This window comes from Salmo salar, chromosome 18 (assembly GCF_965601325.2).
Source record: "Salmo salar chromosome 18, fSalSal1, whole genome shotgun sequence".
Classification (NCBI taxonomy): domain Eukaryota; kingdom Metazoa; phylum Chordata; class Actinopteri; order Salmoniformes; family Salmonidae; genus Salmo; species Salmo salar.
In genome coordinates this window covers 1030523-1052253 of record NC_138308.1, presented here as the reverse complement: position 1 = coordinate 1052253, position 21731 = coordinate 1030523, and the positions used below count along the sequence as shown (strand labels likewise).

At 47.5% G+C, this 21731-nt stretch overlaps 1 protein-coding gene across 7 annotated transcripts in view; it reads left to right on the top strand.

Annotated features, from left to right (window-relative positions):
• smurf1 (SMAD specific E3 ubiquitin protein ligase 1) overlaps positions 1-21731 on the top strand; it is an 81440-nt gene that overhangs the window by 19698 nt on the left and 40011 nt on the right. For all 7 annotated transcript variants that reach the window (XM_082964654.1, XM_082964652.1, XM_082964655.1 and 4 more), the window contains exons 3-5: positions 4776-4884; positions 8170-8306; positions 16392-16457. In XM_082964654.1, coding sequence (XP_082820780.1) covers positions 4776-4884; positions 8170-8306; positions 16392-16457 — 312 coding nt within the window. The remainder of the gene's footprint in view (positions 1-4775; positions 4885-8169; positions 8307-16391; positions 16458-21731) is intronic.

Below are 21731 nucleotides of genomic sequence, written 5' to 3'. Positions count from 1 at the left end.
CTTCTGTTAGTATCTCTGATCCCTCCTCTCTCTCTGTCTACATCTCTCCTTCTGTTAGTATCTCTGATCCCTCCTCTCTCTCTGTCTACATCTCTCCTCTCCTTCTGTTAGTATCTCTGATCCCTCCTCTCTCTCTGTCTTCATCTCTCCTCTCCTTCTGTTAGTATCTCTGATCCCTCCTCTCTCTCTGTCTACATCTCTCCTTCTGTTAGTATCTCTGATCCCTCCTCTCTCTCTGTCTACATCTCTCCTTCTGTTAGTATCTCTGATCCCTCCTCTCTCTCTGTCTACATCTCTCCTTCTGTTAGTATCTCTGATCCCTCCTCTCTCTCTGTCTACATCTCTCCTCTCCTTCTGTTAGTATCTCTGATCCCTCCTCTCTCTCTGTCTACATCTCTCCTCTCCTTCTGTTAGTATCTCTGATCCCTCCTCTCTCTCTGTCTACATCTCTCCTTCTGTTAGTATCTCTGATCCCTCCTCTCTCTCTGTCTACATCTCTCCTCTCCTTCTGTTAGTATCTCTGATCCCTCCTCTCTCTCTGTCTACATCTCTCCTTCTGTTAGTATCTCTGATCCCTCCTCTCTCTCTGTCTACATCTCTCCTTCTGTTAGTATCTCTGATCCCTCCTCTCTCTCTGTCTACATCTCTCCTCTCCTTCTGTTAGTATCTCTGATCCCTCCTCTCTCTCTGTCTACATCTCTCCTTCTGTTAGTATCTCTGATCCCTCCTCTCTCTCTGTCTACATCTCTCCTTCTGTTAGTATCTCTGATCCCTCCTCTCTCTCTGTCTACATCTCTCCTCTCCTTCTGTTAGTATCTCTGATCCCTCCTCTCTCTCTGTCTACATCTCTCCTCTCCTTCTGTTAGTATCTCTGATCCCTCCTCTCTCTCTGTCTACATCTCTCCTCTCCTTCTGTTAGTATCTCTGATCCCTCCTCTCTCTCTGTCTACATCTCTCCTTCTGTTAGTATCTCTGATCCCTCCTCTCTCTCTGTCTACATCTCTCCTTCTGTTAGTATCTCTGATCCCTCCTCTCTCTCTGTCTACATCTCTCCTTCTGTTAGTATCTCTGATCCCTCCTCTCTCTCTGTCTACATCTCTCCTCTCCTTCTGTTAGTATCTCTGATCCCTCCTCTCTCTCTGTCTACATCTCTCCTTCTGTTAGTATCTCTGATCCCTCCTCTCTCTCTGTCTACATCTCTCCTCTCCTTCTGTTAGTATCTCTGATCCCTCCTCTCTCTCTGTCTTCATCTCTCCTTCTGTTAGTATCTCTGATCCCTCCTCTCTCTCTGTCTACATCTCTCCTTCTGTTAGTATCTCTGATCCCTCCTCTCTCTCTGTCTACATCTCTCCTCTCCTTCTGTTAGTATCTCTGATCCCTCCTCTCTCTCTGTCTACATCTCTCCTCTCCTTCTGTTAGTATCTCTGATCCCTCCTCTCTCTCTGTCTACATCTCTCCTTCTGTTAGTATCTCTGATCCCTCCTCTCTCTCTGTCTACATCTCTCCTTCTGTTAGTATCTCTGATCCCTCCTCTCTCTCTGTCTACATCTCTCCTTCTGTTAGTATCTCTGATCCCTCCTCTCTCTCTGTCTACATCTCTCCTCTCCTTCTGTTAGTATCTCTGATCCCTCCTCTCTCTCTGTCTACATCTCTCCTTCTGTTAGTATCTCTGATCCCTCCTCTCTCTCTGTCTACATCTCTCCTTCTGTTAGTATCTCTGATCCCTCCTCTCTCTCTGTCTACATCTCTCCTCTCCTTCTGTTAGTATCTCTGATCCCTCCTCTCTCTCTGTCTACATCTCTCCTCTCCTTCTGTTAGTATCTCTGATCCCTCCTCTCTCTCTGTCTACATCTCTCCTTCTGTTAGTATCTCTGATCCCTCCTCTCTCTCTGTCTACATCTCTCCTCTCCTTCTGTTAGTATCTCTGATCCCTCCTCTCTCTCTGTCTACATCTCTCCTCTCCTTCTGTTAGTATCTCTGATCCCTCCTCTCTCTCTGTCTACATCTCTCCTCTCCTTCTGTTAGTATCTCTGATCCCTCCTCTCTCTCTGTCTACATCTCTCCTTCTGTTAGTATCTCTGATCCCTCCTCTCTCTCTGTCTACATCTCTCCTCTCCTTCTGTTAGTATCTCTGATCCCTCCTCTCTCTCTGTCTACATCTCTCCTTCTGTTAGTATCTCTGATCCCTCCTCTCTCTCTGTCTACATCTCTCCTCTCCTTCTGTTAGTATCTCTGATCCCTCCTCTCTCTCTGTCTACATCTCTCCTTCTGTTAGTATCTCTGATCCCTCCTCTCTCTCTGTCTACATCTCTCCTCTCCTTCTGTTAGTATCTCTGATCCCTCCTCTCTCTCTGTCTACATCTCTCCTCTCCTTCTGTTAGTATCTCTGATCCCTCCTCTCTCTCTGTCTACATCTCTCCTCTCCTTCTGTTAGTATCTCTGATCCCTCCTCTCTCTCTGTCTACATCTCTCCTCCCTCTGTTAGTATCTCTGATCCCTCCTCTCTCTCTGTCTACATCTCTCCTTCTGTTAGTATCTCTGATCCCTCCTCTCTCTCTGTCTACATCTCTCCTCTCCTTCTGTTAGTATCTCTGATCCCTCCTCTCTCTCTGTCTACATCTCTCCTTCTGTTAGTATCTCTGATCCCTCCTCTCTCTCTGTCTACATCTCTCCTCTCCTTCTGTTAGTATCTCTGATCCCTCCTCTCTCTCTGTCTACATCTCTCCTCTCCTTCTGTTAGTATCTCTGATCCCTCCTCTCTCTCTGTCTACATCTCTCCTCTCCTTCTGTTAGTATCTCTGATCCCTCCTCTCTCTCTGTCTTCATCTCTCCTTCTGTTAGTATCTCTGATCCCTCCTCTCTCTCTGTCTACATCTCTCCTCTCCTCTGTTAGTATCTCTGATCCCTCCTCTCTCTCTGTCTACATCTCTCCTTCTGTTAGTATCTCTGATCCCTCCTCTCTCTCTGTCTACATCTCTCCTTCTGTTAGTATCTCTGATCCCTCCTCTCTCTCTGTCTACATCTCTCCTCTCCTTCTGTTAGTATCTCTGATCCCTCCTCTCTCTCTGTCTACATCTCTCCTTCTGTTAGTATCTCTGATCCCTCCTCTCTCTCTGTCTACATCTCTCCTTCTGTTAGTATCTCTGATCCCTCCTCTCTCTCTGTCTACATCTCTCCTCTCCTTCTGTTAGTATCTCTGATCCCTCCTCTCTCTCTGTCTACATCTCTCCTTCTGTTAGTATCTCTGATCCCTCCTCTCTCTCTGTCTACATCTCTCCTTCTGTTAGTATCTCTGATCCCTCCTCTCTCTCTGTCTACATCTCTCCTCTCCTTCTGTTAGTATCTCTGATCCCTCCTCTCTCTCTGTCTACATCTCTCCTCTCCTTCTGTTAGTATCTCTGATCCCTCCTCTCTCTCTGTCTACATCTCTCCTCTCCTTCTGTTAGTATCTCTGATCCCTCCTCTCTCTCTGTCTACATCTCTCCTCTCCTTCTGTTAGTATCTCTGATCCCTCCTCTCTCTCTGTCTACATCTCTCCTCTCCTTCTGTTAGTATCTCTGATCCCTCCTCTCTCTCTGTCTACATCTCTCCTTCTGTTAGTATCTCTGATCCCTCCTCTCTCTCTGTCTACATCTCTCCTCTCCTTCTGTTAGTATCTCTGATCCCTCCTCTCTCTCTGTCTACATCTCTCCTCTCCTTCTGTTAGTATCTCTGATCCCTCCTCTCTCTCTGTCTACATCTCTCCTCTCCTTCTGTTAGTATCTCTGATCCCTCCTCTCTCTCTGTCTACATCTCTCCTTCTGTTAGTATCTCTGATCCCTCCTCTCTCTCTGTCTACATCTCTCCTTCTGTTAGTATCTCTGATCCCTCCTCTCTCTCTGTCTACATCTCTCCTTCTGTTAGTATCTCTGATCCCTCCTCTCTCTCTGTCTACATCTCTCCTCTCCTTCTGTTAGTATCTCTGATCCCTCCTCTCTCTCTGTCTACATCTCTCCTCTCCTTCTGTTAGTATCTCTGATCCCTCCTCTCTCTCTGTCTACATCTCTCCTTCTGTTAGTATCTCTGATCCCTCCTCTCTCTCTGTCTACATCTCTCCTTCTGTTAGTATCTCTGATCCCTCCTCTCTCTCTGTCTACATCTCTCCTCTCCTTCTGTTAGTATCTCTGATCCCTCCTCTCTCTCTGTCTACATCTCTCCTTCTGTTAGTATCTCTGATCCCTCCTCTCTCTCTGTCTTCATCTCTCCTCTCCTTCTGTTAGTATCTCTGATCCCTCCTCTCTCTCTGTCTACATCTCTCCTCTCCTTCTGTTAGTATCTCTGATCCCTCCTCTCTCTCTGTCTACATCTCTCCTCTCCTTCTGTTAGTATCTCTGATCCCTCCTCTCTCTCTGTCTACATCTCTCCTCTCCTTCTGTTAGTATCTCTGATCCCTCCTCTCTCTCTGTCTACATCTCTCCTTCTGTTAGTATCTCTGATCCCTCCTCTCTCTCTGTCTACATCTCTCCTCTCCTTCTGTTAGTATCTCTGATCCCTCCTCTCTCTCTGTCTACATCTCTCCTCTCCTTCTGTTAGTATCTCTGATCCCTCCTCTCTCTCTGTGTCTTCATCTCTCTTTCACATTCTACTGTGTGTGTGTGTGTGTGTGTGTGTGTGTGTGTGTGTGTGTGTGTGTGTGTGTGTGTGTGTGTAGACTGTGTGTGTGTGTGTGTGTGTGTGCGTGTGTGTGTGTGTGTGTGTGTGTGTGTGTGTGTGTGTGTGTGTGTGTGTGTGTGTAGGGTTGCCGGACCCATTTGCGAAGGTAGTGGTGGACGGATCAGGCCAGTGTCATTCTACAGACACAGTGAAGAGCACTCTAGACCCCAAATGGAACCAACACTATGACCTGTGAGTAAACGCCCTGAAACGCCCTGAAACCCCCTGAAACACTCTGAAACACTCTGAAACCCTCTGAAACACCCTGAAACACTCTGAAACACTCTGAAACACTCTGAAACCCTCTGAAACCCCCTGAAACACTCTGAAACACTCTGAAACACTCTGAAACACTCTGAAACACTCTGAAACCCTCCTGAAACACTCTGAAACACTCTGAAACACTCTGAAACCCCCTGAAACCCCCTGAAACACTCTGAAACCCCCTGAAACACTCTGAAACCCCCTGAAACACTCTGAAACACTCTGAAACACTCTGAAACACTCTGAAACACCCTGAAACCCCCTGAAACACTCTGAAACACTCTGAAACCCCCTGAAACCCCCTGAAACACTCTGAAACCCCCTGAAACACTCTGAAACACTCTGAAACACTCTGAAACCCCCTGAAACACTCTGAAACCCTCTGAAACACTCTGAAACAATCTGAAACACTCTGAAACACTCTGAAACCCTCTGAAACACTCTGAAACCCCCTGAAACACTCTGAAACACTCTGAAACACTCTGAAACACTCTTAAACACTCTGATACACTCTGAAACACCCTGAAACACTCTGAAACACTCTGAAACACTCTGAAACACTCTGAAACACTCTGAAACCCCCTGAAACACTCTGAAACACTCTGAAACCCTCTGAAACCCTCTGAAACACTCTGAAACCCCCTGAAACCCTCTGAAACACTCTGAAACCCCCTGAAACACTCTGAAACACTCTGAAACCCTCTGAAACACTCTGAAACCCCCTGAAACACTCTGAAACCCCCTGAAACACTCTGAAACACTCTGAAACACTCTGAAACACTCTGAAACCCCCTGAAACACTCTGAAACCCTCTGAAACCCTCTGAAACACTCTGAAACCCCCTGAAACACTCTGAAACCCCCTGAAACACTCTGAAACACTCTGAAACACTCTGAAACACCCTGAAACCCCCTGAAACACTCTGAAACCCTCTGAAACACTCTGAAACCCCCTGAAACACTCTGAAACCCCCTGAAACCCTCTGAAACCCTCTGAAACACTCTGAAACACTCTGAAACCCCCTGAAACACTCTGAAACACTCTGAAACACTCTGAAACACTCTGAAACACTCTGAAACCCTCTGAAACCCTCTGAAACACTCTGAAACCCTCTGAAACCCTCTGAAACACTCTGAAACCCCCTGAAACCCTCTGAAACACTCTGAAACCCCCTGAAACACTCTGAAACACTCTGAAACCCTCTGAAACACTCTGAAACCCCCTGAAACACTCTGAAACCCCCTGAAACACTCTGAAACCCCCTGAAACCCTCTGAAACACTCTGAAACACTCTGAAACCCCCTGAAACACCCTGAAACCCCCTGAAACACTCTGAAACCCCCTGAAACCCCCTGAAACCCCCTGAAACACTCTGAAACACTCTGAAACCCTCTGAAACCCTCTGAAACCCCCTGAAACCCTCTGAAACCCCCTGAAACACTCTGAAACACTCTGAAACCCCCTGAAACCCTCTGAAACCCCCTGAAACCCTCTGAAACCCCCTGAAACCCCCTGAAACACTCTGAAACCCCCTGAAACCCCCTGAAACCCCCTGAAACACTCTGAAACCCCCTGAAACCCTCTGAAACACTCTGAAACCCCCTGAAACACTCTGAAACCCCCTGAAACCCCCTGAAACACTCTGAAACCTCTGAAACCCCCTGAAACACTCTGAAACACTCTGAAACACCCTGAAACCCCCTGAAATACACTGAAATACACAGACAAATTCTTAAATACTTGAGTTTTCCTCCCAGATTGGAGAAATGATTTGTGGGTAGAGGTCGACCGATTAATCGGATTGGCCGATTTAATTTAGGGCCGATTTTCAAGATTTCAAATTTACAACAGTTATTGAAAGAATTATAATTACACTTCTCCTTTAATGCAACCGCTGTGTCAGATTTCAAAATGGCTTTACGGCGAAAGCACATTGTTCAATATTCTGAGTACAGAGTTCAGCCACCAGAGCGAGCTATACAGATACCCGCTAAGGTCTGGAGTCAACAAAACTCAGTATTAATAAATCTTCACTTACCTTTGCTGATCTTCGTCGGAATGCACTCCCAGGACTCCCACTTCCACAAGAAATGTTCGTTTTGTTCGATAAACTCCATAATTTATGTCCAAATACCTCCGTTTTGTTCGCGCGTTCAGATCACTATTCCAAAGGCGTAACGCGCGAGCGCAGAACCAGAGACGAAAAGTCAAATAGTTCCATTTCCGTTCGTAGAAACATGTCAAACGATGTTTACAATCAATCCTTAGGGTCTTTTTTTTAACATAAATCTTCGATAATATTCCAACCGGACAATAGCGTATTCATTACAGAGGGAAAAGAAGGAACGGTGTGCCCGCGCAGTAAACGACTCATTGGTCCCAGGCTTGAGACAGCTCTTATTCTCTCCCCAGTAACAGTAGAAGCAGGAAACAAGGTTCTAAAGACTGTTGACATCGAGTGGAAGCCTTAGGAAGTGACATCACAGACACTGTAGTTTTGGAAAGGCAATCAGTTGAAAAAAACTACAAACCACTTCCTGGTTGGATTTTTTTTCTCAGGGTTTTTTTGCCTGCCATATGAGTTCTGTTATACTCACAGACATCATTCAAACAGTTTTAGAAACTTTAGGGTGTTTTCTATCCAAATCTACTAATAATATGCATATTCTGGTTTCTGGGCCCGAGTAGAAGGCAGTTTAATTTGGGCATGTCATTCATCCGAATTTCCGAATACTGCCCTCTGTCACTAAAAAGTTAAATCATCACCCGTTTGTCGAAGTAGGCTGTGATTCGATGATAAATTAACAGGCACCGCATCGATTATATGCAACGCAGGACACGCTAGATAAACTGGTAATATCATCAACCATGTGTAGTTAACTAGTGATTATGTTAAGATCGATAGTTTTTTTTTATAAGATAAGTTTAATGCTAGCTAGCAACTTACCTTGGCTCCTTGCTGCGCTCGCGTAACAGGTAGTCAGCCTGCCACGCAGTCTCCTCGTGGAGTGGAATGTAATCGGCCGTAATCGGCGTCCAAAAAAGGGCCGATTACCGATTTCATTATGAAAGCTTGAAATCGGCCCTAAATTAATCGGCCATTCCGATTAATCGGTCGACCTTTAATCCTGACCTGTGTGTGTGTGCGTGCGTGTGGTGTGTGTGTGTGTGTGTGTGTGTGTGTGTGTGTGTGTGTGTGTGTGGGGGGGGGAGGTACATAGGGAAGACAGACTCCATCACCATCAGTGTGTGGAACCAGAAGAAGATCCACAAGGGGAAGCAGGGCGCCGGGTTCCTGGGCTGCATACGACTGTTGGCCTACACCATCAGCAGACTGAAGGACACGGGCTGTAAGACACACACGCACGCACGCACGCACGCACGCACGCACACACACAAACACACACACACACACACACACACACACACACACACACACACACACACACACACACACACACACACACACACACACACAGCACAGACAGGCGTAACACACACACACACACACACACACACACAGACAGACACACACACACACACACACACACACACACGCTGAAACACGCACGCACGTCCACACACACACACACACACACACGCTTAAGACACGCACACACACACACACACAACACGCTGTAAACACACACACACACACACACACGGGCAGCAGACACACACACACACACACACACAGACACACACACACACAGACACACACACACAGCTGTAAACACGCACGCACGTACCTCACACACACACACACACACACGCTTAAGACACACACACACACACACACACACACCTGAAACACACACACACACACACACACGGGCTGTAAGACACACACACACAGCAGACACGGGCTGTAAGACACACACACACACACACACATACACGGGCTGTAAGACACACACGACACACACACACGGGCTGTAAGACACAGACACACACACACACACACACACAGACACACACACACACAGACACACACACACACAGACAGACACACACACACACAGACACAGACAGTACACTCCATACAGCTAGACACCAAACAGCTGAAACAACATACCTCCTCCTCCATACAGCTAGACTGACCATAACAGCTGAAACAGACAGTACCTCCTCCATACAGCTAGACTGACCATAACAGCTGAAACAGAGCAGTACCTCCTCCTCCATACAGCTAGACTGACCATAACAGCTGAAACAGAGCAGTACCTCCTCCATACAGCTAGACTGACCATAACAGCTGAAACAGAGCAGTACCTCCTCCTCCATACAGCTAGACTGACCATCAGCTGAAACAGAGCAGTACCTCCTCCTCCATACAGCTAGACTGACCATAACAGCTGAAACAGAGCAGTACCTCCTCCTCCATACAGCTAGACTGACCATAACAGCTGAAACAGAGCAGTACCTCCTCCTCCATACAGCTAGACTGACCATAACAGCTGAAACAGAGCAGTACCTCCTCCTCCATACAGCTAGACTGACCATAACAGCTGAAACAGAGCAGTACCTCCTCCATACAGCTAGACTGACCATAACAGCTGAAACAGAGCAGTACCTCCTCCTCCATACAGCTAGACTGACCAAACAGCTGAAACAGAGCAGTACCTCCTCCTCCATACAGCTAGACTGACCATAACAGCTGAAACAGAGCAGTACCTCCTCCTCCATACAGCTAGACTGACCATAACAGCTGAAACAGAGCAGTACCTCCTCCTCCATACAGCTAGACTGACCATAACAGCTGAAACAGAGCAGTACCTCCTCCTCCATACAGCTAGACTGACCATAACAGCTGAAACAGAGCAGTACCTCCTCCTCCATACAGCTAGACTGACCATAACAGCTGAAACAGAGCAGTACCTCCTCCTCCATACAGCTAGACTGACCATAACAGCTGAAACAGAGCAGTACCTCCTCCTCCATACAGCTAGACTGACCATAACAGCTGAAACAGAGCAGTACCTCCTCCTCCATACAGCTAGACTGACCATAACAGCTGAAACAGAGCAGTACCTCCTCCTCCATACAGCTAGACTGACCATAACAGCTGAAACAGAGCAGTACCTCCTCCTCCATACAGCTAGACTGACCATAACAGCTGAAACAGAGCAGTACCTCCTCCTCCATACAGCTAGACTGACCATAACAGCTGAAACAGAGCAGTACCTTGCTAGCTGCTTTGCCCTGGTACGTGAGGCATTTTGTGACGTTACAGCCTTATTCTAAAATTAATTAAATCGTTTTTTTTTCTACACACAATACCCCATAATGACGAAGCAAAAACAGGTTTTATAAATTTTTGCAAAAAATAAAAAAAACTGAAATATATCACATTTACGTAAGTATTCAGACCCTTTACTCAGTACTGTGTTGAAGGACCTTTGGCAACAACAAGCACGGCACTTACACAAATTACTGACGATTGGCTGAGAGAAATTGATTATAAAAAGATTGTGGGGGGCTGTCTAGTTAGACCTCAGGGCTTTTGACATTATTGATCATAGTCTGTTGCTGGAAAAATGTGTGTGTTATGGCTTTACACTCCCTGCTATAATGGCTTTACACCCCCCTGCTATAATGGCTTTACACCCCCTGCTATAATGGCTTTACACCCCCCTGCTATAATGGCTTTACACCCCCTGCTATAATGGCTTTACACCCCCTGCTATAATGGCTTTACACCCCCTGCTATAATGGCTTTACACCCCCTGCTATAATGGCTTTACACCCCCTGCTATAATGGCTTTACACCCCCTGCTATAATGGCTTTACACCCCTGCTATAATGGCTTTACACCCCCTGCTATAACGGCTTTACACCCCCTGCTATAATGGCTTTACACCCCCTGCTATAATGGCTTTACACCCCCCTGCTATAATGGCTTTACACCCCCTGCTATAATGTGGATAAAGAGTTACCTGTATAACAGAACACAGAGGATGTTCTTTGTTGGAAGCCCTGACATCATAATCCAGGTTAAATCAGGAATTCCCCAGGGCAGCTGTCTAGGCCCCTTACTGATAGAATCAGGAATTCCCCAGGGCAGCTGTCTAGGCCCCTTACTGGTAGAATCAGGAATTCCCCAGGGCAGCTGTCTAGGCCCCTTACTGGTAGAATCAGGAATTCCCCAGGGCAGCTGTCTAGGCCCCTTACTGGTAGAATCAGGAATTCCCCAGGGCAGCTGTCTAGGCCCCTTACTGGTAGAATCAGGAATTCCCCAGGGCAGCTGTCTAGGCCCCTTACTGGTAGAATCAGGAATTCCCCAGGGCAGCTGTCTAGGCCCCTTACTGGTAGAATCAGGAATTCCCCAGGGCAGCTGTCTAGGCCCCTTACTGGTAGAATCAGGAATTCCCCAGGGCAGCTGTCTAGGCCCCTTGCTGGTAGAATCAGGAATTCCCCAGGGCAGCTGTCTAGGCCCCTTACTGGTAGAATCAGGAATTCCCCAGGGCAGCTGTCTAGGCCCCTTACTGGTAGAATCAGGAATTCCCCAGGGCAGCTGTCTAGGCCCCTTACTGGTAGAATCAGGAATTCCCCAGGGCAGCTGTCTAGGCCCCTTACTGGTAGAATCAGGAATTCCCCAGGGCAGCTGTCTAGGCCCCTTACTGGTAGAATCAGGAATTCCCCAGGGCAGCTGTCTAGGCCCCTTACTGGTAGAATCAGGAATTCCCCAGGGCAGCTGTCTAGGCCCCTTACTGGTAGAATCAGGAATTCCCCAGGGCAGCTGTCTAGGCCCCTTACTGGTAGAATCAGGAATTCCCCAGGGCAGCTGTCTAGGCCCCTTACTGGTAGAATCAGGAATTCCCCAGGGCAGCTGTCTAGGCCCCTTACTGGTAGAATCAGGAATTCCCCAGGGCAGCTGTCTAGGACCCTTACTGGTAGAATCAGGAATTCCCCAGGGCAGCTGTCTAGGCCCCTTACTTTTTCCAATCTTTACTAAAGCAGGTATGTCTATGTATGCAGATGACTCAACACTATACATGTCAGCTACTACAGCGACTGAAATGACTGCAACACTTAACAAAGAGCTGCAGTTAGTTTCAGAATGGGTGGCAAGGAATAAGCTAGTCCTAAATATTTCTAAAACTAAAAGCATTGTATTTGGGACAAATCATTCACTAAACCCTAAACCTCAACTAAATCTTGTAATAAATAATGTGAAAATTGAGCACGTTGAGGTGACTAAACTGCTTGGAGTAACCCTGGATTGTAAACTGTCCTGGTCAAAACATATTGATACAACAGTAGCTAAGATGGGGAGAAGTCTGTCCATAATAAAGCACTGCTCTGCCTTCTCTACAACACTATCAACAAGGCAGGTACCACAGGCCCTAGTTTCTACCTTCTTAACAACACTATCAACAAGGCAGGTCCTACAGGCCCTAGTTTCTACCTTCTTAACAACACTATCAACAAGGCAGGTCCTACAGGCCCTAGTTTCTACCTTCTTAACAACACTATCAACAAGGCAGGTCCTACAGGCCCTAGTTTCTACCTTCTTAACAACACTATCAACAAGGCAGGTCCTACAGGCCCTAGTTTCTACCTTCTTAACAACACTATCAACAAGGCAGGTCCTACAGGCCCTAGTTTCTACCTTCTTAACAACACTATCAACAAGGCAGGTCCTACAGGCCCTAGTTTCTACCTTCTTAACAACACTATCAACAAGGCAGGTCCTACAGGCCCTAGTTTCTACCTTCTTATTAACAACACTATCAACAAGGCAGGTCCTACAGGCCCTAGTTTCTACCTTCTCAACAACACTATCAACAAGGCAGGTCCTACAGGCCCTAGTTTCTACCTTCTTACCAGCACTATCAACAAGGCAGGTCCTACAGGCCCTAGTTTCTACCTTCTTAACAACACTATCAACAAGGCAGGTCCTACAGGCCCTAGTTTCTACCTTCTTAACAACACTATCAACAAGGCAGGTCCTACAGGCCCTAGTTTCTACCTTCTCAACAACACTATCAACAAGGCAGGTCCTACAGGCCCTAGTTTCTACCTTCTTAACAACACTATCAACAAGGCAGGTCCTACAGGCCCTAGTTTCTACCTTCTTAACAACACTATCAACAAGGCAGGTCCTACAGGCCCTCGTTTTGTCGCACCTGGACTACTGTTCAGTCGTGTGATCAGGTGCCACAAGGAGGAAAATTGCCATTGGCTCGCACAGCTCAGGCTAGCACACAGCTCAGACACCCATCCATACCCCACAAGACATGCCACCAGAGGTCTGTTTAAACTACTGGCACACAGCTCAGACACCCATCCATACCCCACAAGACATGCCACCAGAGGTCTGTTTAAACTGACTGGCACATAGCTCAGACACCCATCCATACCCCACAAGACATGCCACCAGAGGTCTGTTTAAACTGACTGGCACACAGCTCAGACACCCATACATACCCCACAAGACATGCCACCAGAGGTCTGTTTAAACTGACTGGCACACAGCTCAGACACCCATACATACCCCACAAGACATGCCACCAGAGGTCTGTTTAAACTGACTGGCACACAGCTCAGACACCCATCCATACCCCACAAGACATGCCACCAGAGGTCTCTTCACAGTCCCCAAGTCCAGAACAGACTATGGGAGGAGCACAGTACTACATAGAGCCATGACTACATGAAACAATATTCCACATCAGGTAACTGATGCAGCAGGAGAATCAGATTTAAACAAAACAGAATAAAAATACAGCTTATGGAACAACGGGGACTGAGAAGAGAGACAGACACATGCATAAACACACACACAATAACATACGCACTACTATACAGATATGTGGTGGTAAAATATGTTGTGAAATGTATTATAATGTTTTTAAAATTGTATAACTATGATCGAAAAAGGCAATCGCACGTCTGCGCTATCTTTGTTCAGGTGCATGGTTTCTCATCTAAAATTGTATAAACTGCCTTAATTCTGCTGGAGGAAGAGTAGCTGCTGCCTTGGCAGGAACTAATGGGGATCCATAATAAACCCCAGGAAGAGTAGCTGCTGCCTTGGCAGGAACTAACGGGGATCCATAATAAACCCCAGGAAGAGTAGCTGCTGCCTTGGCAGGAACTAATGGGGATCCATAATAAACCCCAGGAAGAGTAGCTGCTGCCTTGGCAGGAACTAATGGGGATCCATAATAAACCCCAGGAAGAGTAGCTGCTGCCTTGGCAGGAACTAATGGGGATCCATAATAAACCCCAGGAAGAGTAGCTGCTGCCTTGGCAGGAACTAATGGGGATCCGTAATAAACCCCAGGAAGAGTAGCTGCTGCCTTGGCAGGAACTAATGGGGATCCGTAATAAACCCCAGGAAGAGTAGCTGCTGCCTTGGCAGGAACTAATGGGGATCCATAATAAACCCCAGGAAGAGTAGCTGCTGCCTTGGCAGGAACTAATGGGGATCCATAATAAACCCCAGGAAGAGTAGCTGCTGCCTTGGCAGGAACTAATGGGGATCCATAATAAACCCCAGGAAGAGTAGCTGCTGCCTTGGCAACAGGAACTAATGGTGATCCATAATAAACCCCAGGAAGAGTAGCTGCTGCCTTGGACAGGAACTAATGGGGATCCATAATAAACCCCAGGAAGAGTAGCTGCTGCCTTGGCAGGAACTAATGGGGATCCATAATAAACCCCAGGAAGAGTAGCTGCTGCCTTGACAGGAACTAATGGGGATCCATAATAAACCCCAGGAAGAGTAGCTGCTGCCTTGGACAGGAACTAATGGGGATCCATAATAAACCCCAGGAAGAGTAGCTGCTGCCTTGGCAACAGGAACTAGGCTGGAAGGACTTGGGGATCCATAATAAACCCCAGGAAGAGTAGCTGCTGCCTTGGCAGGAACTAATGGGGATCCATAATAAATACAATTCTTAGTTGTTGAAACATCAAGGATGATTAATGGAAACAGGAAGCACCTGAGCTCAATTTTGAGTCTCATAGAAAATGGTCTGAATACTATGTAAATAAGGTATTTCTGTTTAGAATTTTTTATACATTTGCACAAATTTCAAAAAACCTGTTTTCGTTTTGCCATTATGTGGTATTGTGATGTCATTATGGGGTATTGTGATGTCATTATGGGGTATTGTGATGTCATAATGAGGTATTGTGATGTCATTATGAGGTATTGTGATGTCATTATGGGGTATTGTGATGTCATAATGAGGTATTGTGATGTCATTATGGGGTATTGTGATGGCATCATGGGGTATTGTGATGTCATCATGGGTTATTGTGATGTCATGATGGGGTATTGTGTGTAGATTGATGAGGGAAATGCAGTATTTAATCCATTTTAGAATAAGGCTGTAATGTAACAACATTTGGGAAAGTGAAGGGGACTGACAAATATCAGTTTCATTAGGTACCAAAAACGCACACAGATACACTACAAACTCCTCTCTCTGGAGCACACAGATACACTACAAACTCCTCTCTCTCTGGAGCACACAGATACACTACAAACTCCTCTCTCTCTGGAGCACACAGATACACTACAAACTCCTCTCTCTCTGGAGCACACAGATACACTACAAACTCCTCTCTCTCTGGAGCACACAGATACACTACAAACTCCTCTCTCTGGAGCACACAGATACACTACAAACTCCTCTCTCTCTGGAGCACACAGATACACTACAAACTCCTCTCTCTCTGGAGCACACAGATACACTACAAACTCCTCTCTCTGGAGCACACAGATACACTACAAACTCCTCTCTCTCTGGAGCACACAGATACACTACAAACTCCTCTCTCTGGAGCACACAGATACACTACAAACTCCTCTCTCTGGAGCACACAGATACACTACAAACTCCTCTCTCTGGAGCACACAGATACACTACAAACTCCTCTCTCTGGAGCACACAGATACACTACAAACTCCTCTCTCTGGAGCACACAGATACACTACAAACTCCTCTCTCTGGAGCACACAGATACACTACAAACTCCTCTCTCTGGAGCACACAGATACACTACAAACTCCTCTCTCTCTGGAGCACACAGATACACTACAAACTCCTCTCTCTCTGGAGCACACAGATACACTACAAACTCCTCTCTCTCTGGAGCACACAGATACACTACAAACTCCTCTCTCTCTGGAGCACACAGATACACTACAAACTCCTCTCTCTCTGGAGCACACAGATACACTACAAACTCCTCTCTCTCTGGAGCACACAGATACACTACAAACTCCTCTCTCTCTGGAGCACACAGATACACTACAAACTCCTCTCTCTGGAGCACACAGATACACTACAAACTCCTCTCTCTCTCTCTCTCTCCTCCTCTCTCTCTCTCTCTCTCTCTCTCTCTCTCTCTCTCTCTCTCTCTCTCTCTCTCTCTCTCTCTCTCTCTCTCTCTCTCTCTCTCTCCCTCTCTCTCTCCAGACCAGCGGTTGGATCTGTGTAAGCTGAATCCATCAGATAGTGATGCAGTACGAGGACAGATCGTAGGTAAGACTGAGTGGACACAGGGTTTCCGTTCGGAAAATGTGGTACGGGACAACGGGACTGGGTAGATTTTAATGAACCCGTATTAATTTATATTCATTAGGGATCCAAACACATTTATTTATCTTTAACCTTTATGTAACTTCTTATCTAGGAACAGTGGGGTTAACTGCCTTGTTCAGGGGAACAGTGGGGTTAACTGCCTTGTTCAGGGGAACAGTGGGGTTAACTGCCTTGTTCAGGGGAACAGTGGGGTTAACTGCCTTGTTCAGGGGAACAGTGGGGTTAACTGCCTTGTTCAGGGGAACAGTGGGGTTAACTGCCTTGTTCAGGGGAACAGTGGGGTTAACTGCCTTGTTCAGGGGAACAGTGGGTTAACTGCCTTGTTCAGGGGAACAGTGGGGTTAACTGCCTTGTTCAGGGGAACAGTGGGTTAACTGCCTTGTTCAGGGGAACAGTGGGGTTAACTGCCTTGTTCAGGGGAACAGTGGGGTTAACTGCCTTGTTCAGGGGAACAGTGGGTTAACTGCCTTGTTCAGGGGAACAGTGGGGTTAACTGCCTTGTTCAGGGGAACAGTGGGGTTAACTGCCTTGTTCAGGGGAAAAGTGGGGTTAACTGCCTTGTTCAGGGGAACAGTGGGGTTAACTGCCTTGTTCAGGGGAACAGTGGGGTTAACTGCCTTGTTCAGGGGAACAGTGGGGTTAACTGCCTTGTTCAGGGGAACAGTGGGGTTAACTGCCTTGTTCAGGGGAACAGTGGGGTTAACTGCCTTGTTCAGGGGAACAGTGGGGTTAACTGCCTTGTTCAGGGGAACAGTGGGGTTAACTGCCTTGTTCAGGGGAACAGTGGGGTTAACTGCCTTGTTCAGGGGAACAGTGGGGTTAACTGCCTTGTTCAGGGGAACAGTGGGGTTAACTGCCTTGTTCAGGGGAACAGTGGGGTTAACTGCCTTGTTCAGGGGAACAGTGGGGTTAACTGCCTTGTTCAGGGGAACAGTGGGGTTAACTGCCTTGTTCAGGGGAACAGTGGGGTTAACTGCCTTGTTCAGGGGAACAGTGGGGTTAACTGCCTTGTTCAGGGGAACAGTGGGGTTAACTGCCTTGTTCAGGGGAACAGTGGGGTTAACTGCCTTGTTCAGGGGAACAGTGGGGTTAACTGCCTTGTTCAGGGGAACAGTGGGGTTAACTGCCTTGTTCAGGGGAACAGTGGGGTTAACTGCCTTGTTCAGGGGAACAGTGGGGTTAACTGCCTTGTTCAGGGGAACAGTGGGGTTAACTGCCTTGTTCAGGGGAACAGTGGGGTTAACTGCCTTGTTCAGGGGAACAGTGGGGTTAACTGCCTTGTTCAGGGGAACAGTGGGGTTAACTGCCTTGTTCAGGGGAACAGTGGGTTAACTGCCTTGTTCAGGGGAACAGTGGGTTAACTGCCTTGTTCAGGGGAACAGTGGGTTAACTGCCTTGTTCAGGGGAACAGTGGGTTAACTGCCTTGTTCAGGGGAACAGTGGGTTAACTGCCTTGTTCAGGGGAACAGTGGGTTAACTGCCTTGTTCAGGGGAACAGTGGGTTAACTGCCTTGTTCAGGGGAACAGTGGGGTTAACTGCCTTGTTCAGGGGAACAGTGGGGTTAACTGCCTTGTTCAGGGGAACAGTGGGTTAACTGCCTTGTTCAGGGGACAGTGGGTTAACTGCCTTGTTCAGGGGAACAGTGGGGTTAACTGCCTTGTTCAGGGGAACAGTGGGGTTAACTGCCTTTGGGCCGTTTGGGTCTCTGCTACGGAACGCCGTTTGGGCCGTTTGGGCCGTTTGGGTCTCCGCTACGGAACGCCGTTTGGGTCTCTGCTACGGAACGCCGTTTGGGCCGTTTGGGTCTCTGCTACGGAACTGCCGTTTGGGCCGTTTGGGTCTCTGCTACGGAACGCCGTTTGGGCCGTTTGGGTCTCTGGGTGCCAAAAAAGATACACGTCAAATAAGCTTGTTGACCAATCAGAAACCAACTTCAATAGTGAATGGGAGGCGCTCTTCAATTACCATTTGGAAAATAAAAATAGTAGCTCTTTTTTTAATCATCGCCATCAAAACTGTTTTTAACATCCTATTTGCATTTATAATTGTTGCCAATGACTGTACTTCTAGAATGGACAAACGTTTCAGTCCAGTAATGGGGATATTCCACTCTAACTAGGCTCTTAAGGTTAGGGTTAATGTTAAGGTTAGGGTAAGAGGGTTAGGGTTACTGTACTAGACTGGGGTTAGGGGGTAACAAGGTTAGCTGTACTAGACTGGGGTTAGGGGGTAACAAGGTTAGCTGTACTAGACTGGGGTTAGGGGGTAACAAGGTTAGCTGTACTAGACTGGGGTTAGGGGGTAACAAGGTTAGCTGTACTAGACTGGGGTTAGGGGGTAACAAGGTTAGCTGTACTAGACTGGGGTTAGGGGGTAACAAGGTTAGCTGTACTAGACTGGGGTTAGGGGGTAACAAGGTTAGCTGTACTAGACTGGGGTTAGGGGGTAACAAGGTTAGCTGTACTAGACTGGGGTTAGGGGGTAACAAGGTTAGCTGTACTAGACTGGGGTTAGGGGGTAACAAGGTTAGCTGTACTAGACTGGGGTTAGGGGGTAACAAGGTTAGCTGTACTAGACTGGGGTTAGGGGGTAACAAGGTTAGCTGTACTAGACTGGGGTTAGGGGGTAACAAGGTTAGCTGTACTAGACTGGGGTTAGGGGGTAACAAGGTTAGCTGTACTAGACTGGGGTTAGGGGGTAACAAGGTTAGCTGTACTAGACTGGGGTTAGGGGGTAACAAGGTTAGCTGTACTAGACTGGGGTTAGGGGGTAACAAGGTTAGCTGTACTAGACTGGGGTTAGGGGGTAACAAGGTTAGCTGTACTAGACTGGGGTTAGGGGGTAACAAGGTTAGCTGTACTAGACTGGGGTTAGGGGGTAACAAGGTTAGCTGTACTAGACTGGGGTTAGGGGGTAACAAGGTTAGCTGTACTAGACTGGGGTTAGGGGGTAACAAGGTTAGCTGTACTAGACTGGGGTTAGGGGGTAACAAGGTTAGCTGTACTAGACTGGGGTTAGGGGGTAACAAGGTTAGCTGTACTAGACTGGGGTTAGGGGGTAACAAGGTTAGCTGTACTAGACTGGGGTTAGGGGGTAACAAGGTTAGCTGTACTAGACTGGGGTTAGGGGGTAACAAGGTTAGCTGTACTAGACTGGGGTTAGGGGGTAACAAGGTTAGCTGTACTAGACTGGGGTTAGGGGGTAACAAGGTTAGCTGTACTAGACTGGGGTTAGGGGGTAACAAGGTTAGCTGTACTAGACTGGGGTTAGGGGGTAACAAGGTTAGCTGTACTAGACTGGGGTTAGGGGGTAACAAGGTTAGCTGTACTAGACTGGGGTTAGGGGGTAACAAGGTTAGCTGTACTAGACTGGGGTTAGGGGGTAACAAGGTTAGCTGTACTAGACTGGGGTTAGGGGGTAACAAGGTTAGCTGTACTAGACTGGGGTTAGGGGGTAACAAGGTTAGCTGTACTAGACTGGGGTTAGGGGGTAACAAGGTTAGCTGTACTAGACTGGGGTTAGGGGGTAACAAGGTTAGCTGTACTAGACTGGGGTTAGGGGGTAACAAGGTTAGCTGTACTAGACTGGGGTTAGGGGGTAACAAGGTTAGCTGTACTAGACTGGGGTTAGGGGGTAACAAGGTTAGCTGTACTAGACTGGGGTTAGGGGGTAACAAGGTTAGCTGTACTAGACTGGGGTTAGGGGGTAACAAGGTTAGCTGTACTAGACTGGGGTTAGGGGGTAACAAGGTTAGCTGTACTAGACTGGGGTTAGGGGGTAACAAGGTTAGCTGTACTAGACTGGGGTTAGGGGGTAACAAGGTTAGCTGTACTAGACTGGGGTTAGGGGGTAACAAGGTTAGCTGTACTAGACTGGGGTTAGGGGGTAACAAGGTTAGCTGTACTAGACTGGGGTTAGGGGGTAACAAGGTTAGCTGTACTAGACTGGGGTTAGGGGGTAACAAGGTTAGCTGTACTAGACTGGGGTTAGGGGGTAACAAGGTTAGCTGTACTAGACTGGGGTTAGGGGGTAACAAGGTTAGCTGTACTAGACTGGGGTTAGGGGGTAACAAGGTTAGCTGTACTAGACTGGGGTTAGGGGGTAACAAGGTTAGCTGTACTAGACTGGGGTTAGGGGGTAACAAGGTTAGCTGTACTAGACTGGGGTTAGGGGGTAACAAGGTTAGCTGTACTAGACTGGGGTTAGGGGGTAACAAGGTTAGCTGTACTAGACTGGGGTTAGGGGGTAACAAGGTTAGCTGTACTAGACTGGGGTTAGGGGGTAACAAGGTTAGCTGTACTAGACTGGGGTTAGGGGGTAACAAGGTTAGCTGTACTAGACTGGGGTTAGGGGGTAACAAGGTTAGCTGTACTAGACTGGGGTTAGGGGGTAACAAGGTTAGCTGTACTAGACTGGGGTTAGGGGGTAACAAGGTTAGCTGTACTAGACTGGGGTTAGGGGGTAACAAGGTTAGCTGTACTAGACTGGGGTTAGGGGGTAACAAGGTTAGCTGTACTAGACTGGGGTTAGGGGGTAACAAGGTTAGCTGTACTAGACTGGGGTTAGGGGGTAACAAGGTTAGCTGTACTAGACTGGGGTTAGGGGTAACAAGGTTAGCTGTACTAGACTGGGGTTAGGGGGTAACAAGGTTAGCTGTACTAGACTGGGGTTAGGGGGTAACAAGGTTAGCTGTACTAGACTGGGGTTAGGGGGTAACAAGGTTAGCTGTACTAGACTGGGGTTAGGGGGTAACAAGGTTAGCTGTACTAGACTGGGGTTAGGGGGTAACAAGGTTAGCTGTACTAGACTGGGGTTAGGGGGTAACAAGGTTAGCTGTACTAGACTGGGGTTAGGGGGTAACAAGGTTAGCTGTACTAGACTGGGGTTAGGGGGTAACAAGGTTAGCTGTACTAGACTGGGGTTAGGGGGTAACAAGGTTAGCTGTACTAGACTGGGGTTAGGGGGTAACAAGGTTAGCTGTACTAGACTGGGGTTAGGGGGTAACAAGGTTAGCTGTACTAGACTGGGGTTAGGGGGTAACAAGGTTAGCTGTACTAGACTGGGGTTAGGGGGTAACAAGGTTAGCTGTACTAGACTGGGGTTAGGGGGTAACAAGGTTAGCTGTACTAGACTGGGGTTAGGGGGTAACAAGGTTAGCTGTACTAGACTGGGGTTAGGGGGTAACAAGGTTAGCTGTACTAGACTGGGGTTAG